This window comes from Hyla sarda, chromosome 5, assembly GCF_029499605.1.
Source record: "Hyla sarda isolate aHylSar1 chromosome 5, aHylSar1.hap1, whole genome shotgun sequence".
In the NCBI taxonomy this organism is placed as follows: domain Eukaryota; kingdom Metazoa; phylum Chordata; class Amphibia; order Anura; family Hylidae; genus Hyla; species Hyla sarda.
Genome location: NC_079193.1, coordinates 121,046,561 through 121,069,783, shown reverse-complemented (window position 1 = coordinate 121,069,783; position 23,223 = coordinate 121,046,561). Strand labels below are relative to the sequence as shown.

The window sequence follows — 23,223 nt, the reverse complement described above, 5'->3', positions numbered from 1 at the left end:
ACACTAACACAAAAAAAATAAAAAGTAAAAAAAACACTACATATACACATACCCCTACACAGCCCCCCCTCCCCTCCCCAATAAAAATGAAAGCATCTGGTACGCCACTGTTTCCAAAATGGAGCCTCCAGCTGTTGCAAAACAACAACTCCCAGTATTGTCGGACAGCCGTTGACTGTCCAGGCATGCTGGGAGTTTTGCAACAGCTGGAGGCACCCTGTTTGGGAATCACTGACGTAGAATACCCCTATGTCCACCCCTATGCAAATCCCTAATTCAGGCCTCAAATGCACATGGCGCTCTCACTTTGGAGCCCTGTCGTATTTCAAGGCAACAGTTTAGGGCCACATATGGGGTACCGCCGTACTCGGGAGAAATTGCCTAACAAATTTTGGGGGGCTTTTTCTCCTTTCACCCCTTATGAAAAGGTTAAGTTGGGGTCTACACCAGCATGTTAGTGTAAAAGAAAATTTTTTTTACACTAACATGCTGGTGTTGCCCTATACTTTTCATTTTGACAAGAGGTAAAAGGGAAAAACGCCCCCCAAAATTTGTAATGCAATTTCTCCCGACTACGGAGATACCACATATGTGGGCGCAAAGTGCTCTGGGGGCGCACAACAAGGCCCAGAAGGGAGAGTGCACCATGTACATTTGAGGTGATTTGCACAGGGGTGGCTGATTGTTACAGCGGTTTTGACAAACGCAAAAAAAATAAAATAAACACATGTGACCCCATTTCGGAAACTACACCCCTCACGGAATGTAATGAGGGGTGCAGTGAGAATTTACACCCCACTGGTGTCTGACAGATCTTTGGAACAGTGGGCTGTGCAAATTAAAAATTTTGTACAGCCCACTGTTCCAAAGATCTGACAGACACCAGTGGGGGGTAAATGCTCACTGTACCCCTTGTTACGTTCCTCAAGGGTTCTAGTTTCCAAAATGGTATGCCATGTGGGGGTTATTTTGCTGTTCTGGCACCATAGGGGCTTCCTAAATGCGACATGCCCCCCGAGCAAAATTTGCTCTCAAAAAGCCAAATATGACTCCTTCTCTTCTGAGCATTGTAGTTCGCCCGTAGTGCGCTTCAGGTCAACTTATGGGGTACCTCCATACTCAGAAGAGATGGGGTTACAAATTTTGGGGGGTATTTTCTGCTATTAACCCTTGCAAAAATGTGAAATTTGGGGGGGAAACACATTTTAGTGAAAAATATTTTTTTTTATTTTACGTATGCAAAAGTCGTGAAACCCCTGTGGGGTATTAAGGCTCACTTTATTCCTTGTTACGTTCCTCAAGGGGTCTAGTTTCCAAAATGGTATGCCATGTGGGTATTTTTTGCTGTCCTGGCACCATAGGGGCTTCCTAAATGCGACATGCCCCCGAGCAAAATTTCCTCTCAAAAAGCCAAATATGACTCCTTCTCTTCCGAGCATTGTAGTTCGCCCATAGTGCACTTCAGGTCAACTTATGGGGTACCTCCATACTCAGAAGAAATGGGGTTACAAATTTTGGGGGGTATTTTTTGCTATTAACCCTTGCATAAATGTGAAATTTGGGGGGAAACACACATTTTAGTGAAATTTTTTTAAAAATTTTTTACATATGCAAAAGTCGTGAAACACCTGTGGGGTATAAAGGCTTACTTTATTCCTTGTTACGTTCCTCAAGGGGTCTAGTTTCCAAAATGGTGTGCCATGTGGGTATTTTTTCCTGTTCTGGCACCATAGGGGCTTCCTAAATGCAACATGCCCCCCCCAAAACCATTTCAGAAAAACATACTCTCCAAAATCCCCTCGTCGCTCCTTCGCTTCTGAGCCCTCTACTGCGCCCGCCGAACAATTTACATAGACATATGAGGTATGTGCTTACTCGAGAGAAATTGGGCTACATAAGTATACATTTTCTCCTTTTACCCCTTGTAAAAATTTAAAAATTGGGTCTACATGAACATGCAAGTGTAAAAAATGAAGATTGTGAATTTTCTCCTTCACTTTGCTGCTATTCCTGTGAAACACCTAAAGGGTTAAAACGCTGACTGAATGTCATTTTGAATACTTTGGGGGGTGCAGTTTTTTAATGGGGTCATTTATGGGGTATTTCTAAGATGAAGACCCTTCAAATCCACTTCAAACCTGAACTGGTCCCTGAAAAATTGTGATTTTGGAAATTTTGTGAAAAATTGGAAAATTGCTGCTGAACTTTGAAGCCCTCTGGTGTCTTCCAACAGTAAAAACTCGAAAATTTTATGATGCAAACATAAAGTGGACATATTGTATATGTGAATAAAAAAAAATTATTTGGAATATCCATTTTCCTTACAAGCAGAGAGCTTCAAAGTTAGAAAAATGCTAAATTTTCAATTTTTTCATCAAATTTTGGAATTTTTCGCCAAGAAATGATGCAAGTATCGACAAAATTTTACCAATAACATAAAGTAGAATATGTCACGAAAAAACAATCTCGGAATCAGAATGATAGGTAAAAGCGTCTTAGAGTTATTAATGCTTAAAGTGACAGTGGTCAGATGTTCAAAAAATGCTCTGGTCCTAAGGTGTAAAATGGCCTGGTCCTTAAGGGGTTAAATGAAATAAATAAACCAACATAAAATTCAGCACCACCTGGCTATAATTCAAAATCATCCATGCTCGGGAAGAAAGAGAGAAAAAAAATGTAAAATAACATAAAAAGCACACCTCTGCTTTTTAAATAAAAGTTATATATATACACAGACAAAAACACACCTACATACATATATTATAATAATAATACTACATAACAACAACTGGTCCGACTACCCTTTTCTTATGGCTAATGCTACATAATATAAAACAAAATACATAACACAATATACCAACAAATAAATAATATAAAACAATATACATAACACAGTATACATACAAATATAATAAATGTGCCTCACAAAAATATCTACCAAAACCCTAAAATAAATCCTACACTAAAACTGTGCCCTCCCCCACACCACCCCTCCTGTGCATGGGTCAGTCCATAACAGTTCGTACAGTTCTTAAGTCCAGTCCTTAACTGACCCATGTCAGGTCCCCTAAGAAAAAAAAAACACCACCCACAAATACACCCTCCCCACCTAGCACTCCAACCAACCAACCAACTAAATACAACCTTATATACAAGACCACAAACCCAATTTAGGCCCAAGTTCAGTGCCTGTAAGCCCTTCATACCATATCAGCTGAAAACAAAACAAAAAGCTATGGTGCACATGCAACAGCCCACCACCAGGGAGAAGGATGGCAGATCTGATACATTGAAGAAATGTAAACTCTTTCCCTAACTCCCTCTACTATTCTCTCTAATTCTATCCCTTCATTAAAACTGACTCTACTATCACCCTATCCCTGTATGCCTGTCCCTAATCAAAATAAAGGTACTCTACCAAAAAGGTCTAGTACCTAGGGCACATGAAAATAAAACCCTTTCCATAGGAGAGAACCCCTACTGGTACCAAGACTGCCATACTCCAAAGACCTGATCTTCCCGGGGTCGCCGGTGATGTTCCTACAGACCTCCACCTCGGAGAGTACTTTCTGTTGGGTGGACACTAAACACCATGCATTCCACATGTGATACTTAACCACTGAGCTGACTAAAAATAAAGTGCCCGATCTCGGCCACACAGGGTCCTGAATGACCCATAAGCCCACTCCAGTAAGGCCGGCAAGTTGACTCCAGCCGATGGAAGCGCTCCCACCCGGTTGTAGACCCCTACGTTAAAGGGACAATGAAGCAGGAAGTGGTCCATGCTTTCCACCGTGTCCACACATTCTTCTCAGGGACACCCCCGGTCATCAGAGTTCCTGTACTTCAGGTTGTCCCTTACACCTAGCTTCCCCTGAAAGCAGTGCCAGGCCAAGACCCAAAACTTCTGGGGGATCCTTTTCAAGTTTAAAAGATACATCCCCACCCTCAGATACTGACCTGGGCAGTCCCTGAGCACCAGAGGCTTCTGGAAGTGGGTCAACAGAACCCGTTTGTCAAGGAACTGCCTTGACTGGGTCCTGATCTCCCACACTCCCAGACCCCACCAACGTAACGCCTTCAGAGTCGGGGTAGCTTAAGCCGGAAGATATCCATGGGGCGTACGGAGGTCCTTCACTTGCCCTCCTCTCTCCCATTCCAGGAAGAAAGGCCGAAACCATTCCCTGCAGGAGAGTACCCACGGAGAAGCCCTCTCTTTCCAGAGGTTTGAGATGTTAGCTTTCAAGAAGGTGTTGGTTAAGAACACCACAGGGTTTACCATAGATAAACCCCCTAGTCTCCTCGTGCGGTACGTAACCTCCCTCTTGACTAGGTTGAACCAGTTCCCCCATAACAGTTGGAAATACAGGCTGTAGACCCTAGTGTAGTAAGCCTCTGGCAAGATACATACACTGCCCAGATAGATAAACAAGGGGAGCAGGTACGATTTGATCATTTGCACCCTTTCTCTGAAGGTCATAGACCAACCCTTCCACTGGTTCACCCTCTGAGTGGCATCATGGAGCTTACCGTCCCAGTTTCTGGTGGGATAATCATCCCTGCCGAATGTGATGCCCAGAATTTTTGCTGAGTCTTGAGGCCCTGGGAGGGTGTCCGGGAGATCAAACGTGGGATCCCTCCCTCCCAGCCAGAGACTTTCACACTTTTCCCGGTTGATCTTGGACCCGGATGCCTCCGAGAAGCGGTCCACCTCTGACCTCACCACATCGACCTCCTCCCTCGAGGAGACGAAAATAGTGACATCATCAAGCGTACGCCACCACTCTCTGGGTGACATCCAGCTCCACCAGACTCATCCCGACTCCCGCCAACGGCCCCCGATCTACCCTACGGATGAAGGGATCAATCGGGAACACGTATAAAACCGGGCTGAAAGGACAACACTGACTGACTCCGGATCCCACCTCAAAAGAGCGGCCAGACCACCCGTTCACCAGCGGGAAACTCTCTGCCCCGGCATACAAGATCTTGAGCCAATTCACAAAAGTACTCAGAAAGCCATATCTCAGGAGGATGGACCAGAGGTACTCGTGTTTCACCCGATCAAATGCTTTGGCCTGATCCAAGGACCATAAGTACCCCTTCCAGAGACCCGCACTATTCCGCTCCACTGCCTCCCTGACACTAAGGACAGCACTTAAGGTGCTTCTGCCTGAGGCAGAGCAGTGTTGAGCCCCCGAAAGGAGCCGGGATGCAAACCTCACCAACCGATTAACCCCTTAAGGACATAGGGCGTATCCATACGCCCCCATTTCCAAGTCTTTAAGGACCGAGGGCGTATGGATACGCCCTGAGCATTTCCGGCCCCCGCCGCTAGCCGGAGGGGAGCCGGGGCCGGATGCCTGCTGAAATCGTTCAGCAGGCATCCCGGCATATCGCCCAGGGGGGTCATTATGTCCCCCCATGTCGGCGATTGCCGCAGATCGCTGGACAATTCAGTCCAGCGATCTGCGGCGGATTCCGGGTCAATCGGGTCTCCAGTGACCCGATGACCCGGAATTACTGGCTGAACAGCCAGAGCCAGCAGGAGTGATGTGGCACTGGTGCCACCTCACGATCGCCCTGATTCGTCGGCCGGATTCCCGGCCGACCAATCAGGGCGCCTGCTGCGGGTGTCACTCCGGCAACCCGCTCCGCCCCTCTTCTGGAGGACGTGAGCGGGTGCGGGAAGACGACCCCCGGTGCTGGGGACCCCGATCCCCGGCGTCCCTGTTGGGATCGGGGCCGCAGGAGCGACGGTGGCGGCGAGGGACTGACCTGTGCGGCGGCATAGTGGAGCAACAGCAGGAGGTGAGTGACAGCCTCCTGCTGTTGCTTAGCAACATCTCCCAGCATGCAAAAAGGGCATGCTGGGAGCTGTAGTTATGCAACAGCAGGAGGCAGACCACCACAACTCCCAGCATGCCCTTATGGGCATGCTGGGACTTGTAGTTTTGCAACAGCTGGAGGCACATTCTTTCTATGGAAAAGTGTACCTTCAGCTGTTGTATAACTACAACTCCCAGCTTGCACAATCAGCTAAAGTGCATGCTGGGAGTTGTAGTGGTGCATCTGGTGGTTGCATAACTACAACTCCCAGCATGCCCGTTGGCTGTCGGTGACTGCTGAGAGTTGTAGTTTTGCAACAGCTGAAGGCACACTGAGTTAAGTAGCAAACCAGTGTGTCTCCAGCTGTTGCATAACTACAATCCCCAGCATCCCCAGCCAATGTAGTATGCCTCCGGCTGTTGCATAACTACAAGACCCAGCATGCCCTTCCGCTGTCTGTACATGCTGGGGGTTGTAGCTTTTGCAACAGCTGAAGGCACACTGGTTGCAAAACACTGAGTTTGTTACCAAACTCGGTGTTTCACAACCTGTGTGTCTCCAGCTGTTGCAAAACTACAACTCCCAGCATGCACTGATAGACCGTACATGCTGGGAGTTGTAGTTTTGCAACAGCTGGAGGTATTTCCCCCCCCCCCCCCCCTCATGTGAACGTACAGGGTACACTCACATGGGCGGAGGATTACAGTAAGTATCCGGCTGCAAGTTTGAGTTGCAGCAAATTTTCTGCCGCTGCTCAAACTGCCAGCGAGAAACTACTGTGAACCCTCCGCCCGTGCGACTGTACCCTAAAAACGCTACACTACACTAACACAAAATAAAATAAAAAGTAGAAAACACTACATATACACATACCCCTACACAGCCCCCCACCCCAATAAAAATGAAAAACGTCTGGTACGCCACTGTTTCCAAAACGGAGCCTCCAGCGGTTGCAAAACTACAACTCCCAGCATCCACTGATAGACCGTACATGCTGGGAGTTGTAGTTTTGCAACAGCTGGATGTTACCCCCCCCCCCCCCCCCCCAATGTGAACGTACAGGGTACACTCACATGGGCGGAGGATTACAGTAAGTATCCGGCTGCAAGTTTGAGCTGCGGCAAATTTTCTGCTGCAGCTCAAGCTGCTAGCAAGAAACTACTGTGAACCCCCGCCCGTGCGACTGTACCCTAAAAACACTACACTAACACAAAATAAAAAGTAAAAACACTACATATACACATACCCCTACACAGCCCCCCTCCCCAATAAAAATGAAAAACGTCTGGTACGCCACTGTTTCCAGAACGGAGCCTCCAGCTGTTGCAAAACAACTACTCCCAGTATTGCCAGATAGCCACTGACTGTCTAGGCATGCTGGGAGTTTTACAACAGCTTTAGGCACCCTGTTTGGGAATCACTGGCGTAGAATACCCCTATGTCCACCCCTATGCAAGTCCCTAATTTAGGCCTCAAATGCACATGGCGCTCTCACTTTGGAGCCCTGTCGTATTTCAAGGCAACAGTTTAGGGTCACATATGGGGTATCGCCGTACTCGGGAGAAATTGGGCTTCAAATTTTTGGGGGGATTTTCTGCTATTACCCTTTTTAAAAATGTAAAATTTTTGGGAAAACAAGCATTTTAGGTAAAAAAAAATTTTTTTTTTACATATACAAAAGTCATGAAACACCTGTGGGGTATAAAGGTTCACTTAACCCCTTGTTACGTTCCCCGAGGGGTCTAGTTTCCAAAATGGTATGCCATGTGTTTTTTTTTGCTGTCCTGGCACCATAGGGGCATCCGAAATGCGGCATGCCCCCAGAGCAAAATTTGCTTTCAAAAAGCCAAATGTGACTCCTTCTCTTCTGAGACCTGTAGTGCGCCAGCAGAGCACTTTTCACCCCCATATGGGGTGTTTTCTGAATCGGGAGAAATTGGGTTTCAAATTTTGGGGGGTATTTTCTGCTATTACCCTTTTTAAAAATGTAAAATTTTTGGGAAACCAAGCATTTTAGGTAAAAAAATTAAATATTTTTTTTACATATGCAAAAGTCGTGAAACACCTGTAGGGTATTAAAGGACATCAGCAGTGCTGGGCAAAAATTTTTTTTTTACCTCATTTAATAGGTCTTTTAAAGACCTTTCCAACGATGTCTCCCCCGTCAAAATTGGCCCAGCCGTTCTCCCGCTATCAGCACATGAATTACTGAGGACAAGTGAAAGAAAAACTACATCTCCCATCATGCCTTGTGCTTACTTCCTGTAAGCTGCTGCCCTCCCCCTGTTCTCTCTCCCAAGCAAATTATAATATTGTAACGCCCCCATCTCCCTCCCCTGTGCATATACCCTCCCCTTCTGCTCATCTCCCCCTCCCCATGCTTGCTCCTGTCCAGTGATGAAGCAGCTGCCTCCGTGCTCATGTTAGTTCCTAGCTATGTAGACAGACAGTCTGCATAGCTAGAATCAGCAGTGTCAGCACTGGAGAGTGGATAGTGAAAGTAAAAATGGTAAAAAACATAATTGTTTGTCTATAAAACTGTCCTGATATTGGTCCCTCCATCTTTTTCAAAACTACAACTCCAAGCATGCCCAATTATTTTTTATGGTGTTCGGGCATGCTGGGAATTGCAGTGGTGTCTCCAGCTGTTGCAAGACTACAAATCCCAGCATGCCCTGTCAGCTTTATGCTGTATGTGCATGCTTCTAGTTGCAGAGGTGACTCCAGCTGTTACAAGACTACACATCCCAGCATGCCCTGTCAGCTTTCTTCAGTTCCTGCATGCTTGTAGTTGCAGCTGTGCCTCCAGCTGTTGCAAGACTACACATCCCAGCATGCCCTGTCAGCTTTCTGCTGTTCCTGCATGCTTGTAGTTGCAGCGGTGCCTACAGCTGTTGCAAGACTACACATGGCAACATGCCCTGTCAGCTTTCTGCTGTTCCTGCATGCTTATAGTTGCAGCGGTGCCTCCAGCTGTTGCAAGACTACATATCCCAGCATGCCCTGTCAGCTTTCTGCTGTTCCTGCATGCATGTAGTTGCAGCGGTGCCTCCAGCTGTTGCAAGACTACACATGCCAGCATGCCCTGTCAGCTTTCTGCTGTTCCTGCATGCGTGTAGTTGCAGCGGTGCCTCCAGCTGTTGCAAGACTACACATGCCAACATGCCCTGTCAGCTTTCTGCTGTTCCTGCATGCTTGTAGTTGCAGCGGTGCCTCCAGCTGTTGCAAGACTACATATCCCAGCATGCCCTGACAGCTTTCTGCTGTACGTGCATGCTTGGATTTGCAGCGGTGCCTACAGCTGTTGCAAGACTACATATCCCAGCATGCCCTGACAGCTTTCTGCTGTACGTGCATGCTTGGATTTGCAGCGGTTCATCCAGCTGTTGCAAGACTACTTTATGCTGTTCCTGCATGCGTGTAGTTGCAGCGGTGCCTCCAGCTGTTGCAAGACTACAAATCCCAGCATGCCCTGTCAGCTTTCTGCTGTTCCTGCATGCTTGTAGTTCCAGCGGTGCTTCCAGCTGTTGCAAGACTACACATCCCGGCATGCCCTGACAGCTTTCTGCTGTTCCTGCATGCTTGTAGTTGCAGCGGTGCTTCCAGCTGTTGCAAGACTACACATCCCAGCATGCCATTTCAGCTTTCTCTTTTACTGGGATTTGGAGTAGGTCCACATGTCAATAGAAAAGTGTTTTACAACAGGTGTGCCTCAAGCTGTTGCGATCGCTCTCTCTGTCTCTCTCTCTGTCTCTGTCTCTCTCTCTCTCTCTCTCCTTCTCTCCCCCCCCTCTCTTTCTCTCTCTCATTCTCTCTCAATTTCTCTTTCTTTCTTTCTCTTTCTTTCTTTCTCTCTTTCTCTCTCTATTTTTATTGAAGATCCCTTATGTGTCTGTGAACTTCCGTAATTGCTGATACAAAGAATACACATGTTATGAATAAAAAACTAATAATTTAATACAAAAATTTTGTAACAACAACTCACAAATGTATGAACAATAAACATTATCAAAGATATATCCTATATAATTTTTCGAAAAAACAGGTTAATCTAATAAATTTCTAAATGTATTATCGCTGAAATCTTGATTCGTATTGCTCTAGTAAAACAGAGGTATCCGGTCTTGGAACGGGGGCAATATTTGTAGGATTAACTTCCCTCTGAGATACCCAGTCACTCACAGTTGGGTCAACTACTACTTTGAAAATATTGTCTAGAACCTCTTTCATAAAATCTTGTGAGGTGGGTTCATAAACAGCCTTGACAATCCAATCTCTCCGCGCCTTAGAGTACACATATTTGTAGCGTTCACTTCCCAACTGTTCACTTGAAGATGTTTCCCTTTTTACTGTTGCTTGAATTCTGCCAACATTTTTGTTGTGGTCCAATGCTGCAAGCTGGGTTCTTGCAATCATTGAGTCGATAAAAAAATGAATTCTCTTCAGCCTGTACTTGAGACAGACACTATGGTATATCTCAAGTTCCCCAGTGTGACAGAAATGTGATAGTTGGCGAATGTCCCTCAGTAAAATGGGATTTAAACAAACTTTGCTAAGTACGTTATGTGGTGGTAAGCCAGGTTCTAACCATTTATTTTTTTCAACTTGTTCAGCTGTAAGGGGGGGATGTAGACACCCCGAGTAAATAGAGTCGCCCTCCCAAGCATGGTTATTGGCCACGTGGCGTGTGACAGATTTCCACCTTTCTACTAGGATGTCCGGGTTTTTATCACATGTGCGTGCACACCACCACAGGTGATTTTTCACTGGTTGTATCCAGGAATGGAGTACTTGTGTGTTTCTTTGTTTAGCCCCCGCTGCCAGTTTGTTTCCAACAGACTTCGCCACATGCCACACATCGAACTGATGTCCGATGTGTGCAAACTCTTCCCGCATTATTTTCCGTATTGAAATATGTCTATCAGTGGCTAGCATGGCAATTTCAATGTTTTTGTCCAACAAACTTTGGATACACTTTTTAAAGGCCAGCTTTTCTAAGCCAACTGATGTGGTGGATGGTTTCAGCTGCTCAACATGGAAAGTACATACTTTTTTGGTGTGTGCGTCCATTAGAGTGTATGAGCAGTACTTTGCAGAAAACCCCGGGGAGTCATTCTGTCCGTCTCCAGTCAGGTAAAGCGGGGCATTTCCAATCTCACTAAGAATTTGCTCTTGCTCTTGTTTCCAGCTAAGATGTATTCCTGAGTAAATGTATAGCTTTTGATGAGTGAAACAAGTTGACTGTGATATGCTCTTCATGTTTATTATTCTGAAGAAACTTTCCATCTTATTTATACTGTTCCCACTTAGGACGGTAGCAGCCGATAGCAATACATTTCCTGCAGGATTATTGCTGACTGTAGGTTGTGATTTCCACAAGGCACGCACATGTCCTTGAGAACATTTCACCGTAAGGTGAAACATGCTCCCCTGAAAATATTGCTTATAGTGTGTCAACTGCCCTTTACATTTCCTTTTTACCGGACAAGGGATCATACAAATCAATTTTTTAAAACATGATTCAAAGATTAAAAATTTTCTATCTCGAACCACATCTTCATTGATACAATGCAAGTCTTCAAAATCTTCAGGCAATTTAATTTCATCATCGCTGCTTGAAATTGATTCCTCCGGTTCTTCCTCTATATCAGGAGCGTGAAAGGAAGTGTCTTCTGGGTCTATATAAGTTGTGATTGTAGTAGCAGTTTCTTCGTTAGCCAACAGAAGGTCCTCTTCTTCAACAAAGAATATAGGTGAAATGGGACCCAGATTTGGATCCATTTCTGGCAGAACACTTTCTGTTGGTTGTGGATAAGGCTCCAAAGAAAAAGGCAGTAACGTTTCCTCTGCAGTAAAATTGATAAAATAATTGTGTTCTGATAGACATTGAGTTTTCTGAACTGTACTAATTGTAGTCCCTTTAATGGGGTTTGATGTACACATTGCTGATGAATATGACAGTTCTATCAAATTAGCAGGGTCTGATTGTCCTTTTTGAAGTCCTTCTTTGGCCAAAGATAATTGCATAGCTTGTGAAAGATCTTTCTCTGAGATTAGCCTCCGACATAGTCTCTTTTGGGCTTGATTTGGTATAGCAGTTTTACGTCTTTTGGGACTGCGATACATAAATGGCATAGTGTTGGTAGCAAAATCCCTTTGGTTAACACTACATGGCCGTTTTCTCTTGCTTTGGGAATCATTATTACCAGGATCACCAACTCTTTTTAAAGTTGAGTCCTGTACGCCAGATGATGGACCATGTGAGGATACTTCTGCAGAGGATGAGGCCACTGAATCTGCAGAGCTTTGTGGAATCGTTTTAACACTCGAAGTAAAAGAGGAAGACAAAGTTGACTGCAATGACATTGATGTGAGAGGTAAAACTGTGGACGTCGTAGTTGTTGTTAGGTTTAAGAAGCTAGTCTCTGAAGTAGAAGTGGTACAAGCAGAGGTAAAGGTTACCACTGTGGTGGTTAAAGTAGAACATGTGCTAACAACTACTGGTGTCGGCAAGGTGGTAAAAGAAACAGTTGCTGTAGTAGCGGTCAATGTTCCACTTGCTTGGCATGATGTTGATGGTAGACTTGGAAAAATAGTCGGTTCTGCATCAGGCCGGAGTTTACGACGATCCTTAATAAATGTGTACGCCTCTTGCTCAAAATGTAGCGAACACATTCTGTAGGTGTCATTAGCTTTTCCAAGCAAAACCTTCTGCACCATCTGTTCCATATTTGCTGTAAACTGACCACTGTTCTGGAGCCATTTCCTAATGCGACCTTCATTATTAGGAAAAGTATGTAATATAATAGATGGGTTCAGTTTACGCCATGTGGTGGGGCATCCCTTTATGACACAGGCTGGCATTCTAATTGTAGAATTATAAATTAAAGAACAAAACCATTAGTGAGCTGTACCTTATTTTTACCTTGTAAAAAAAATATATTGCATTTTGGGAATTTAACCCCTTAAGGACTCAGGGTTTTTCCGTTTTTGCACTTTCGTTTTTTCCTCCTTACCTTTTAAAAATCATAACCCTTTAAATTTTCCACCTAAAAATCCATATTATGGCTTATTGTTTGCGCCACCAATTCTACTTTGCAGTGACATCAGTCATTTTACCCAAAAATTCATGACGAAACGGGAAAAAAATCATTGTGCGACAAAATCGAAGAAAAAACGCCATTTTGTAACTTTTGGGGGCTTCCGTTTCTACGCAGTGCATATTTCGGGAAAAATGACACCTTATCATTATTCTGTAGGTCCATACGGTTAAAATGATACCCTACTTATATAGGTTTGATTTTGTCGTACTTCTGGAAAAAATCATAACTACATGCAGGAAAATTTATACGTTTAAAAATGTCCTCTTCTGACCCCTATAACTTTTTATTTTTCCACGTACAGGGCAGTATGAGGGCTCATTTTTTGCGCCGTGATCTGAAGTTTTTATCGGTATGATTTTTGCTTTGATCGGACTTTTTGATCACTTTTTATTCATTTTTTAATGGTATAAAAAGTGACCAAAATACGCGTTTTTGGACTTTTGAATTTTTTTGCGCGTACGCATTGACCGTGCAGTTTAATTAACAATATATTTTTATAGTTCAGACATTTACGTACGCGGCAATACCACATATGTTTATTTTTATTTACACAGTTTTATTTATTTTTTTTGGGAAAAGGGGGGTGATTAAAACTTTTATTAGGGAAGGGGTTAAATGACCTTTATTAACACTTTTTTTTTGCAGTGTTATAGGTCCCATAGGGACCTATAACACTGCACACACTGATCTCTCATCCTGATCATTGTTATCCCATAGGGACCTATAACACTGCACACACTGATCTCTTATACTGATCATTGTTATCCCATAGGGACCTATAACACTGCACACACTGATCTCTCATCCTGATCACAGGCGTGTATTAACACGCCTGCGATCAGCGTTATCGGCGCTTGACTGCTCCTGCCTTGATCTCAGGCACGAAGCAGTCATTCGCCGATCGGACACCGAGGAGGCAGGTAAGGGCCCTCCCGGTGTCCTGCAAGCTGTTCGGGACGCCGCATAAATATACGTCCTGCATCGTTAAAGGATTAAATTGTTAATATTTTCCATCAATTTTAATATGGTTATTGATTTTTTTTCCAACTATGAATGTGCTGTGTGGAGTTACTACAGCTACTATTACATAGAAATGGGGCCTACAGTGAGTGATGCTGCACTCAACGGCTGCAGAAATCTTCCATCTCACCACTGATACGCAGCGTTAGTCAATATCCACCAGGGAGTTGAATAGACAGAGCGGGCCCCCCACGATCAGACATCTTATCCCCTATCCTTTGGATCGTGGATAAGATGTTTTTGCCCGGAATACCCCTTTAAAATCACTTTTCTACATTCACCTGTTTGTCCCGTGCCGGCCTCATGGTCCAGCGGTGCGAACCTCATTCAGCTTCCTGGACAGAGCCGTCGGCGTATCACCGGCCGAGGCGGGACATCGCTGCGGCCGGTGATACGCTGACGGCTCTGTGGCGTTCCCATCCCCAGGAAGCTGAATGAGGCACCGCTGGACTGCGAGGCCGGTACCGGACAAACAGGTGAATGTAGAAAAGTGATTTAAAGGGGTATTTCGGGCAAAAACATCTTTTCTCCGATCCAAAGGATAGGGGATAAGATGTCTGATCGCGGGGGAGCCCGCTGCTGGGACCCCCCGCGATCTCACTGCAGCAGCCCGCATTCTATGCGTAACTGCACCTGCACCTCCGGGCTTCCGATACGGGGACGTGACGTCACGCCACGCCACCTCCATTCATTTCTATGGGAGGGGGCATGACGGCCGCAACTCCCCCTCCCATAGACATGAATGTAGTGGGCGTAGCGTGGCGTCACGTCCCTGTATCGGAAGCCCGGAGGTTTCCGAAACTGCAGGTGCAGTTACGCACGGCGGCCCCCCCCCCCCCCCGTGTTCAGACATCTTATCCCCTATCCTTTGGATCAGGGATAAGATGTTTTTGCCCGGAATACCCCTTTAAAGTTTATTTTGTTTATTTTTGCCACCATGGCACAGCAATATGTAAAAGTCTTGCACTACAGATGTCTTTTGATTTGCTAGGAGATAAAGTTCTTGGAGTAGAGAACAAAAGAGAGGGGGTTAGGGGAAGACTTAGAGTATGTTGGAGCCAAGCAATTTAGTTATCCTGTCTGAATTCTAATACGTAAATGTGTGTCCTCCAAAATACTATAACAAATCACCAGCACCACCCCCGATTTTTTTTTAAGTCTGACCAGGCTCCTGACCTGTTCCTTGGTAGACGGTCTGAAATGTGAAGACAACATCTCCCCCAGCTCTGTCTGAACTCTGGCAGAGCCAAAGTGGTATGTTAATTACCAACGTCTACCTGACAACAAAGTTTTTACAGCAAAAAAACCATGGTCAGACAATATTAAAAAAAAAAAGGTGGGGGTTAGACGGTGGTCTGGGTGTTTGGAGCACACTAATTGGATTATCAGATTCCAGACAGACCTAACTGAATAGGTTGGCTCCAACACACTATGACCCTACTCCCAAAGCCTATCTATATTTTTTAACCATGTTTTGATAGTAGTTAAACCTATTTTCTGTGGTAGACGGTCAAAAATTTACAGACAAGATTGAACAAAGGGCAATGTTGTCTTTATATTTCACATAATCATCCATGGAAAAAAGGTTTGACGGCTAACAAACATAAAGCATGATAACACAAGAATGATGAAAATGGAATAAATATATATAGATATATATATATTTTATTAGTATATATTGGGTGTGAGTGGCACTATTGAAGGACTCCAGGTGCTGGGTGGAATCTGGGTGCTTAGCCGGGTCTAGGGGTCTGAACACGACCCCACCAAGTAAGCAAATAGCCTAAACAGGAAAAAAAAGAGGCACTCCGGTATCCAAAAGGCAAAGTGGTTTATTCACATATCCATCAATATATTGTGGTTTTGGTCGTTATCAAGCATCTTTCTTGATAAAGACATCATTGAGGGGATCAGTTTGTACTGACGGATGTTTGAATAAAAGAATTAGCATTTTGGATACTGGAGTGCCGCTTTTACACGCCGTATATATATATATATTATATATATATATTTTTTTTTTTGTGTGTGTGTATATATATATATATATGTGGCATTATTTTATTGTCTTATTCTATGCATATATATATATATATATATATATAAAAATAATAATAATATATGCATATAATTAGATATAATATATATATATATGCGCTGTAATTATCTAATAATATACATTACACACTCATATATATATATATATATATATATATATATTTGTAAATTATAGATTTATAATATATATATATATATATATATATATATATATATATATAAATAAAATATTATATATATTATAAAATTATATGGCATTATTTTATGGTCTAATTAAATGCATATATATATATATATATACACCATATATATATATATATACATTTTATTTTTATATATATATATATATATATATATATATATATATATATATGGCGTGTGTATATATATATATATATATATATATATATATATATATGGCGTGTGTATATATTATATATATATATATATATATATACATACATGCCGTGTGTATATATATATATATATATATATATATATATATATATATATATATATATACATACATGCCGTATATATATATATATATATAATATATATATGGCGTTTATATATATATATATATATATATATATATATATATATACGGCATATATATACTATAAGTATTTTATTAAAAATACTTACATGTCAGCAGTATGTGTGCTAAGGTGTAGCGATCAGGTAAAGGTGAGGTGTAGCAGTCTGGTAAGGCAATAAAGCACAAAACAGCCAAATTCTCCAGTAATAAAGAACTTTATTCTTTGTACAGCACATTTATAGGTTAGGGGCGTTATATTTCATTTACATATTTGAATAGATTTATTTTAGATTTCCATGCCCCTATCTGTGAGGTCCGTGCGCGCATGCGCACGGCACACACAGCTTTCATCTGGGCAAATACCTGGACCCAGAAGACACTGCCCCTATTTGAAAGCTGCTCCTTCTATTTGTAAACTCCGTGCGCTTCTTCTATCTGTAAGGAGTTTACAGATATAAGAAGCGCACGGAGCTTACAGATAGAAGGAGCGCATTTGTAAGCTCCGAGCGCTCCTTCTATGTGTAAGCTCCGTGCTCACAGCGTTCCCTGTGCAAACACGTGATCACCCCGTCGGCCAATAGAAATGATATCACGTGCCGCACAGGGGATGATAAATCCTATTGGCCGACGGAGAGCATGGGTGATCACGTGTTTGGCCAGGGAACGCCGTGTGTGCAGTGCGCATGCACGCACGGAGCTTACAGATACCAGGCAAAGAGGGAGGTTACAGATAGGGGTGTCTTTGAGGCAGAGCCTATGGCTGCCTCAGAAAGCGCCCGCTTATGCATATGCATAAGCGGGCGGGACCCGACGGAGGCTAGGGGGAGGAAAAGAAAATCGCAAGGACTGCTGGGAGGAACACAACTCCGTCCCCAAGATGGCGGCTGCTATGTAATGAATAGGGGACGGACGCAGGACTACTCGGCTATGCTGGCAACTCTAATATTTCATAAACGGCTGCATATAGGTAAATAGGACTAATAGACAGAATTGTATAACTTTTGTTTGGGGAGCACTTGGGCAGGAATTTTTGACCACTACAGTTGTCCTTTAAGGTTCACTTTACCCCTTGTTACGTTCCCTGAGGGGTCTAGTTTCCAAAATGGTATGCCGTGTTTTTTTTTTTTTTGCTGTCCTGGCACCATAGGGGCTTCCTAAAGGTGACATGCCCCCCAAAAACCATTTGTAGCTCCTTCCTTTCTGAGCCTTCTACTGCGCCCACTGAACAATTAACATAGACATATGAGGTATGTGCTTACTCGAGAGAAATTGGGTTTCAAATATAAGTAAAAATTTTCTCCTTTTTATCCCTTGCAAAAATTCAAAAATTGGGTCTACAAGAACATGCGAATGTAAAAAATGAAGATTTTGAATTTTCTCCTTCACTTTGCTGCTATTCCTGTGAAACACCTAAAGGGTTAATACACTTACTGAATATCATTTTGAATACTTTGGGGGGGTGTTGTTTTTATAATGGGGTCTTTTATGGGGTATTTCTAATATGAAGACCCTTCAAATCCACTTCAAACCTGAACTGGTCCATGAAAAATAGCGAGTTTGAAAATTTTGTGAAAAATTGTAAAATTGCTGCTGAACTTTGAAGCCCTCTGGTGTCTTCCAAAAGTAAAAACTCATAAATTTTATGATGCAAACATAAAGTAGACATATTGTATATGTGAACCCAAAAAAAAAATTATTTTGAATATCCATTTTCCTTACAAGCAGAGAGCTTCAAAGCTAGAAAAATGCAAAATTTTCATTTTTTTCATCAAATTTGGGGATTTTTCACCAAGAAAGGATGCAAGATACCACAAAATTTTACCACTAAGTTAAAGTAGAATATGTCACGAAAAAACAATCTCGGAATCAGAATGATAACTAAAAGCATTCCAGAGTTATTAATGTTTAAAGTGACAGTGGTCAGAATTGCAAAAAATGCTCTGGTCCTTAAGGTGAAAAAGGGCTCGGTCCTTAAGGGGTTAAACAGTATCTTGGCTTCCTGTCCGTATTGAGAAGAGCTATGGGACTCCAATTCTCAATACGGCTCGGATCTTTACCTTTTGAGAGAAGAATCAGGGCTGACCTCCTCATTGACTTTGGAAGAGTGCCCACTCATTGAATACCTTGGTCAAGAGGGGAGCTAAAGACTCCTTAAAGGTCTTATACCACTCGGATGTTAAGCCATCCAGACCTGGCGACTTCTTGGGGGTGAGCCCCTCGATTGCCAGTCTCACTTCCTCTTCCCTGATATCTTCTGCCAAAACATCAACAGAGCGGCCTTCCCTCGGCTCAGGAATGGTTTCAGCCAAGAAAGCCGACATCCTGTCTCGATCTAGATCCTTCCTCCCCAAGAGGTGCAAGTAGAAGGATCTGACGACCTCCAGGATCCCTGATCTGGACCGATTCAGGGATCCCATACTATCAACCAGTCCTGAAATGACTTTACTACTCACTGACATCTTGCAGTTCTTGTAAGGGTCGGGCGGTACTTCCCGTAATCCCTCTCAAAAACCAAAGATGCGTGCCTATCGTACTGACACCTCATCAGCAAGGACTTCACTCTGGAGATATCATCACGACTACCTCCAGTCGAGACAAGAAGCTCGAGTTTCCTCCTCAGACCCTGATACAGGCGATACCTATTCCGGGACCTGAGGCTCGAGAGCTGGCGGAAGAACCCCGCAACCCGCTTCTTGAATATCTCCCACCACTTTGACTTACTACTACAAAGGCCCAGTAAAGGTACCTGACTCTGAAGAAAATCCTCAAAGGACTGTCTTATCTCTGCTTCCTCCAGGAGGGACGAATTTAGCTTCCAATAACCTTTACCCATCCGGGGGGTCTCTGAAACATTCAAGGAAAACAAAATCATACAGTGATCAGAGAACTCCACCTCAACCACGGACACTGCGGAAGAGACGGCTTCCTCCTTCAAATAAAACCTGTCTATCCTAGACCTGCTGCTGCTACCTCCATGATAGGTGAAACCCGCGTGGCCTGAGGGGCTCTGGATGTGGGCATCCTCTAGGCTAGCTTCCCTAACTATCGCAATCCAGCGGACCGTTGGAGCCTCTCCTATCTTGGGACCTTGTGACATTATTGAAGTCCCCTCCAAAGATCACCTGTCGGCTAGTAAAAAGGAAGATCAGGCACCTCCCCATTTCTAACTCAATAACCCGTCTGCATTCAACCGGAGCGGTAAAAAGGACCGCCACCCCACTAGACGGCTCAGCCACAAGAGGCTTGCGGGCTGCGTCTCCACTCTCTTCTGGCTTTCACCAGAGAGGCTAGATTTGACAACCTGGTCTCCTGTAAAAAGAAAATGTCAGCTTCAACACGGCCGAGAAAATCGAAGGCTGCGAATCTAGCCGTATCTGACTTTATACTGGCACAGTTAATAGATGCCAGCGTCAGTGGGGTGCCGCCATCATGGGTGATTGAGTTACACGGCCACACCTTTACTTCTGCTTCCCCTTCTTTTTTTGCCCCCTCATCCCCTGAAGAAGAGGAAAGGGCAGGACCACTTTTGGACCTTTCTTAGACTCTGATTGGTCCATGTGGTCCCCGTCTCCGTCCGGCCCCAGTCTAGCCCTGCCCTCCGAGGAAGGTGCCTCTCCAGGACAGGGCCCAGTTCCCCCCAGAGGCTCTCTCCCCCTAGGCACCCCACCCTCACCTTCCCCCTCCAAGGAGGGGGAGGAGATGGTATCGAGGATGAGGTACTGGTTTGACAGGTCAATCAGAAGGGGGGCAGTCAGGCTTCCTTTTTGGACCTGGCCCGTAGTAAAAGGCTTAAAGGGGTACTCTGGTGAAAATCTTTTTTTTTAAATCAACTGGTGCCAGAAAGTTAAACAGATTTGTAAATTAATTCTATTAAAAAAATCTTAATCCTTCCTGTACTTATTAGCAGCTGAATACTACAGCAGAATTTCTTTTCTTTTTGAAACACAGAACTGTCTGCTGACATCACGAGCACAGTGTCTCTGCTGACATCTCTGTCCATTTTATGAACTGTCCAGAACAGCATATGTTTGCTATGGGGATTTCCTTTTACTTTGGACAGTTCCTAAAAATGGACAGAGATGTCAGCAGAGAGCCCTGTGCTCGTGATTCAGCAGACAGCTCTGTGTTTCAAACGGAAAATAATTTCCACTGTAGTAGTCAGCAGCTAATAAGTACAGGAAGGATTAAGATTTTTTTAATAGAAGTAATTTACAAATCTGTTTAACTTTCTGGCAGCAGTTGAGTTAAAAAAAAAAAAAAAGTTTTTCACCAGAGTACCCCTTTAACAGAGGGCTCCGACCTCTTCTTTCTCCCTTTCCTTCGTCCCTTGTCTTTCTTTTTTGGCCTCTCCCCACTCTCCTCATCCACACTTTCATAGTGGGAGGAATCGGAAGGGTCGGCCATATTGCCTTCCTCTCTGCGCAGCCTCCTGATCTCATTCAGCATGCTCTCCCTCAGGGCTTCAGTGGTTATAGGGCCAGCTTCAGGAGCAAGGGCCGGAGCTACCCCAGTCACCTGGGCACTCTCCAGCTCCCTACTCCTCCTACGATTTTCCTCCCGCCTTAGTTTGGCGGGGCCCTTTTTCCTCGTCACTAGCCCTGTTGCGCCCCCATCCCTGCTCGTACCCTCTCCAGCTGAGGCAACCTCACAGCTCTCCCCGGCCGGAGCGGTCGCAGCACAGACGAAAGCGCTCGGACAACGGCTGAAAGGGTGCCCGAGGACACCACACAGGTGGCACCGGATCTGCCTACAGGATGCGGCCAGATGACCCACTCCACCACACAAAGCACAGACCTGTACAGTACAGGCTGCGCTAAAATGGGTGGGGCTACCACATCTGTGACAGACCTTAGGCTGCCCCTGGTAGAAGACCTGGATCCTGTCAAATCCAAGGAAGGCGGCTGACGGAATGTGGGCAACTGTACTACCTGAACGTTTGAGTTTGACAGAGTTTGTCAGTTTGTCCAGGCCCCTGACCAGATCTCGTGCTCATCCAGATTTTTCTTGGGCATGTCCGTCACATCCCCATACCGACCAAGCCAGGTCATGATATCATAACAAGAAAGGGTCACCGGAGGGTTTGACAAAGCGCCTAACAGGCGTGAAACAGCGTTGTTACCCGGTGTGTGCTCCTACTCTCTCCGCTCTGCGATTGTGCCGCAGACCGATGTTCTTTTCATGCTCGGCTTGAAAATAAATTGAACACTGCAGCAGGACGCAGGTGTGTGCTCCCCATTTTGCTTCTCTATTGTTGATTTATAACAAGAAAGTGACTCGTTACGGGTCAAAACTGTCGCTTTCTTGACTGAGTTCTGACGGGAAATCGCCTTTACAGCAAAATCCCGCCAGCCGGGCTCGTTCTTCTCCACTTCATAGTTTGACCAGAAGAGTTGGAGACCCTCTGGCCGAACGAAACTGACGTCAAACTCAGACGAACCGTAGGGGTGGATCAGGGCAAAGATGTCACTCGCCCTGAATTCCATCTGGAGGAGGAGCTCAACCACTTTAGCACGAGGCGGGCACGCATCCTCGCCCCTCCAAATCAGACGGACCACATTCCTATGGTTATTGTTCTGCCCGGGTGTCGGGAGGGACCAGACCACCTCCCCATTCTGCTCTCGGAAAGCCCCCAAACCGTGCCTCTCTATCCAGAAAGACAGGTCGACCTCACCCCTTCCCTCTACCTGGATCGACCTGTTGCCCCTATGCAGAGCCTTCAGGAGGCACTGTTGCAAGTAACCCCCGGGGCCGGACGGTGACGGGGACCCCACCGAACCCCAAACCACCGAACCGCAGCAACACTGGCATAGCTCCTAGGAGCAGTCACTGCCGGGGGGGCACCCGGACTAGACCCAGACCCAGGAGCACCATTCCCACCACAACTCCCATCATCTATACCAGATGTTGCATACACATTCCCCACTACTCCCACCACTACCCCCACCATCATTCACTCCACTGACACTTCTCCCATTCACAACACTACCACCACCATCATTCTCACACCCTGCACTCATTTCCTGCCTAACATATCCTGGGCTGGCTGGGACCTGTAGTACCGCCGGTTTTAATACAGGTTTTCTTGCTGGCTTAGCTGCCGCTGGGGTCAACGCTGATGGCTCCTCCTTAATAGGCGATGTTACCAACTCAGTCTGGGGCTGCCCCTCCGGTCGCACCCCAGCTCCTCCCACAATGCCACCACTAGGCTTGCCCGACTGCTCAGGCTCTGCTGATGACACTGACGCCCGGACACTCCCCCCCCCTCACAGAGGAGTGCCCCGCAGCGCCCGCAGAACCACAGTACTCGGGGGACCGCCCCCCGAGCACACGGACCAATCTTTCTCTGCTTCCGACGCCCGGACACTACCCCCCCCCCCCTCACAGGAGAGTACCCTGCAGCATCGGTAGTGCCCACAGCACTCGGGGAACCGCCCCCCAAGCACACGGCAGCATAACTCTTCTCTGGCATTTGGACATGCCCCCCGCCACCCTGGAGTGTTCCAGCAGTGTCAGAGTTGCCCAACATGAGCCCATCCTGCCTTTCCCTACCGGCAGGACGGGTGGGCTTCACATCTATTGCGTCCATAGCCATTTCAGACGCCATTCTATACCCCCCTTGCTGGCCCCGCTCCACCACAGGAATGGTGTCTTGCAGTTTGGGGGGCTCAGCAGCCT

General features: G+C 45.2%; 1 protein-coding gene across 10 annotated transcripts in view; it reads right to left on the bottom strand.

Moving 5' to 3' along the window:
* The window catches only part of SLC12A7 (solute carrier family 12 member 7), an 870,696-nt gene that overhangs the window by 178,095 nt on the left and 669,378 nt on the right, over positions 1 to 23,223 (bottom strand). Inside the window, exon 20 of one of the 10 annotated variants that reach the window (XM_056520193.1) lies at positions 12,431 to 12,694. The exons of the other annotated variants lie outside the window; for them this stretch is intronic. Within the exon in view, the coding sequence (XP_056376168.1) occupies positions 12,650 to 12,694 (45 nt within the window). The 3' untranslated portion in view covers positions 12,431 to 12,649. Of the gene's footprint in view, positions 1 to 12,430; positions 12,695 to 23,223 lie in introns of those variants that run through there. 10 annotated transcript variants of the gene reach the window in all.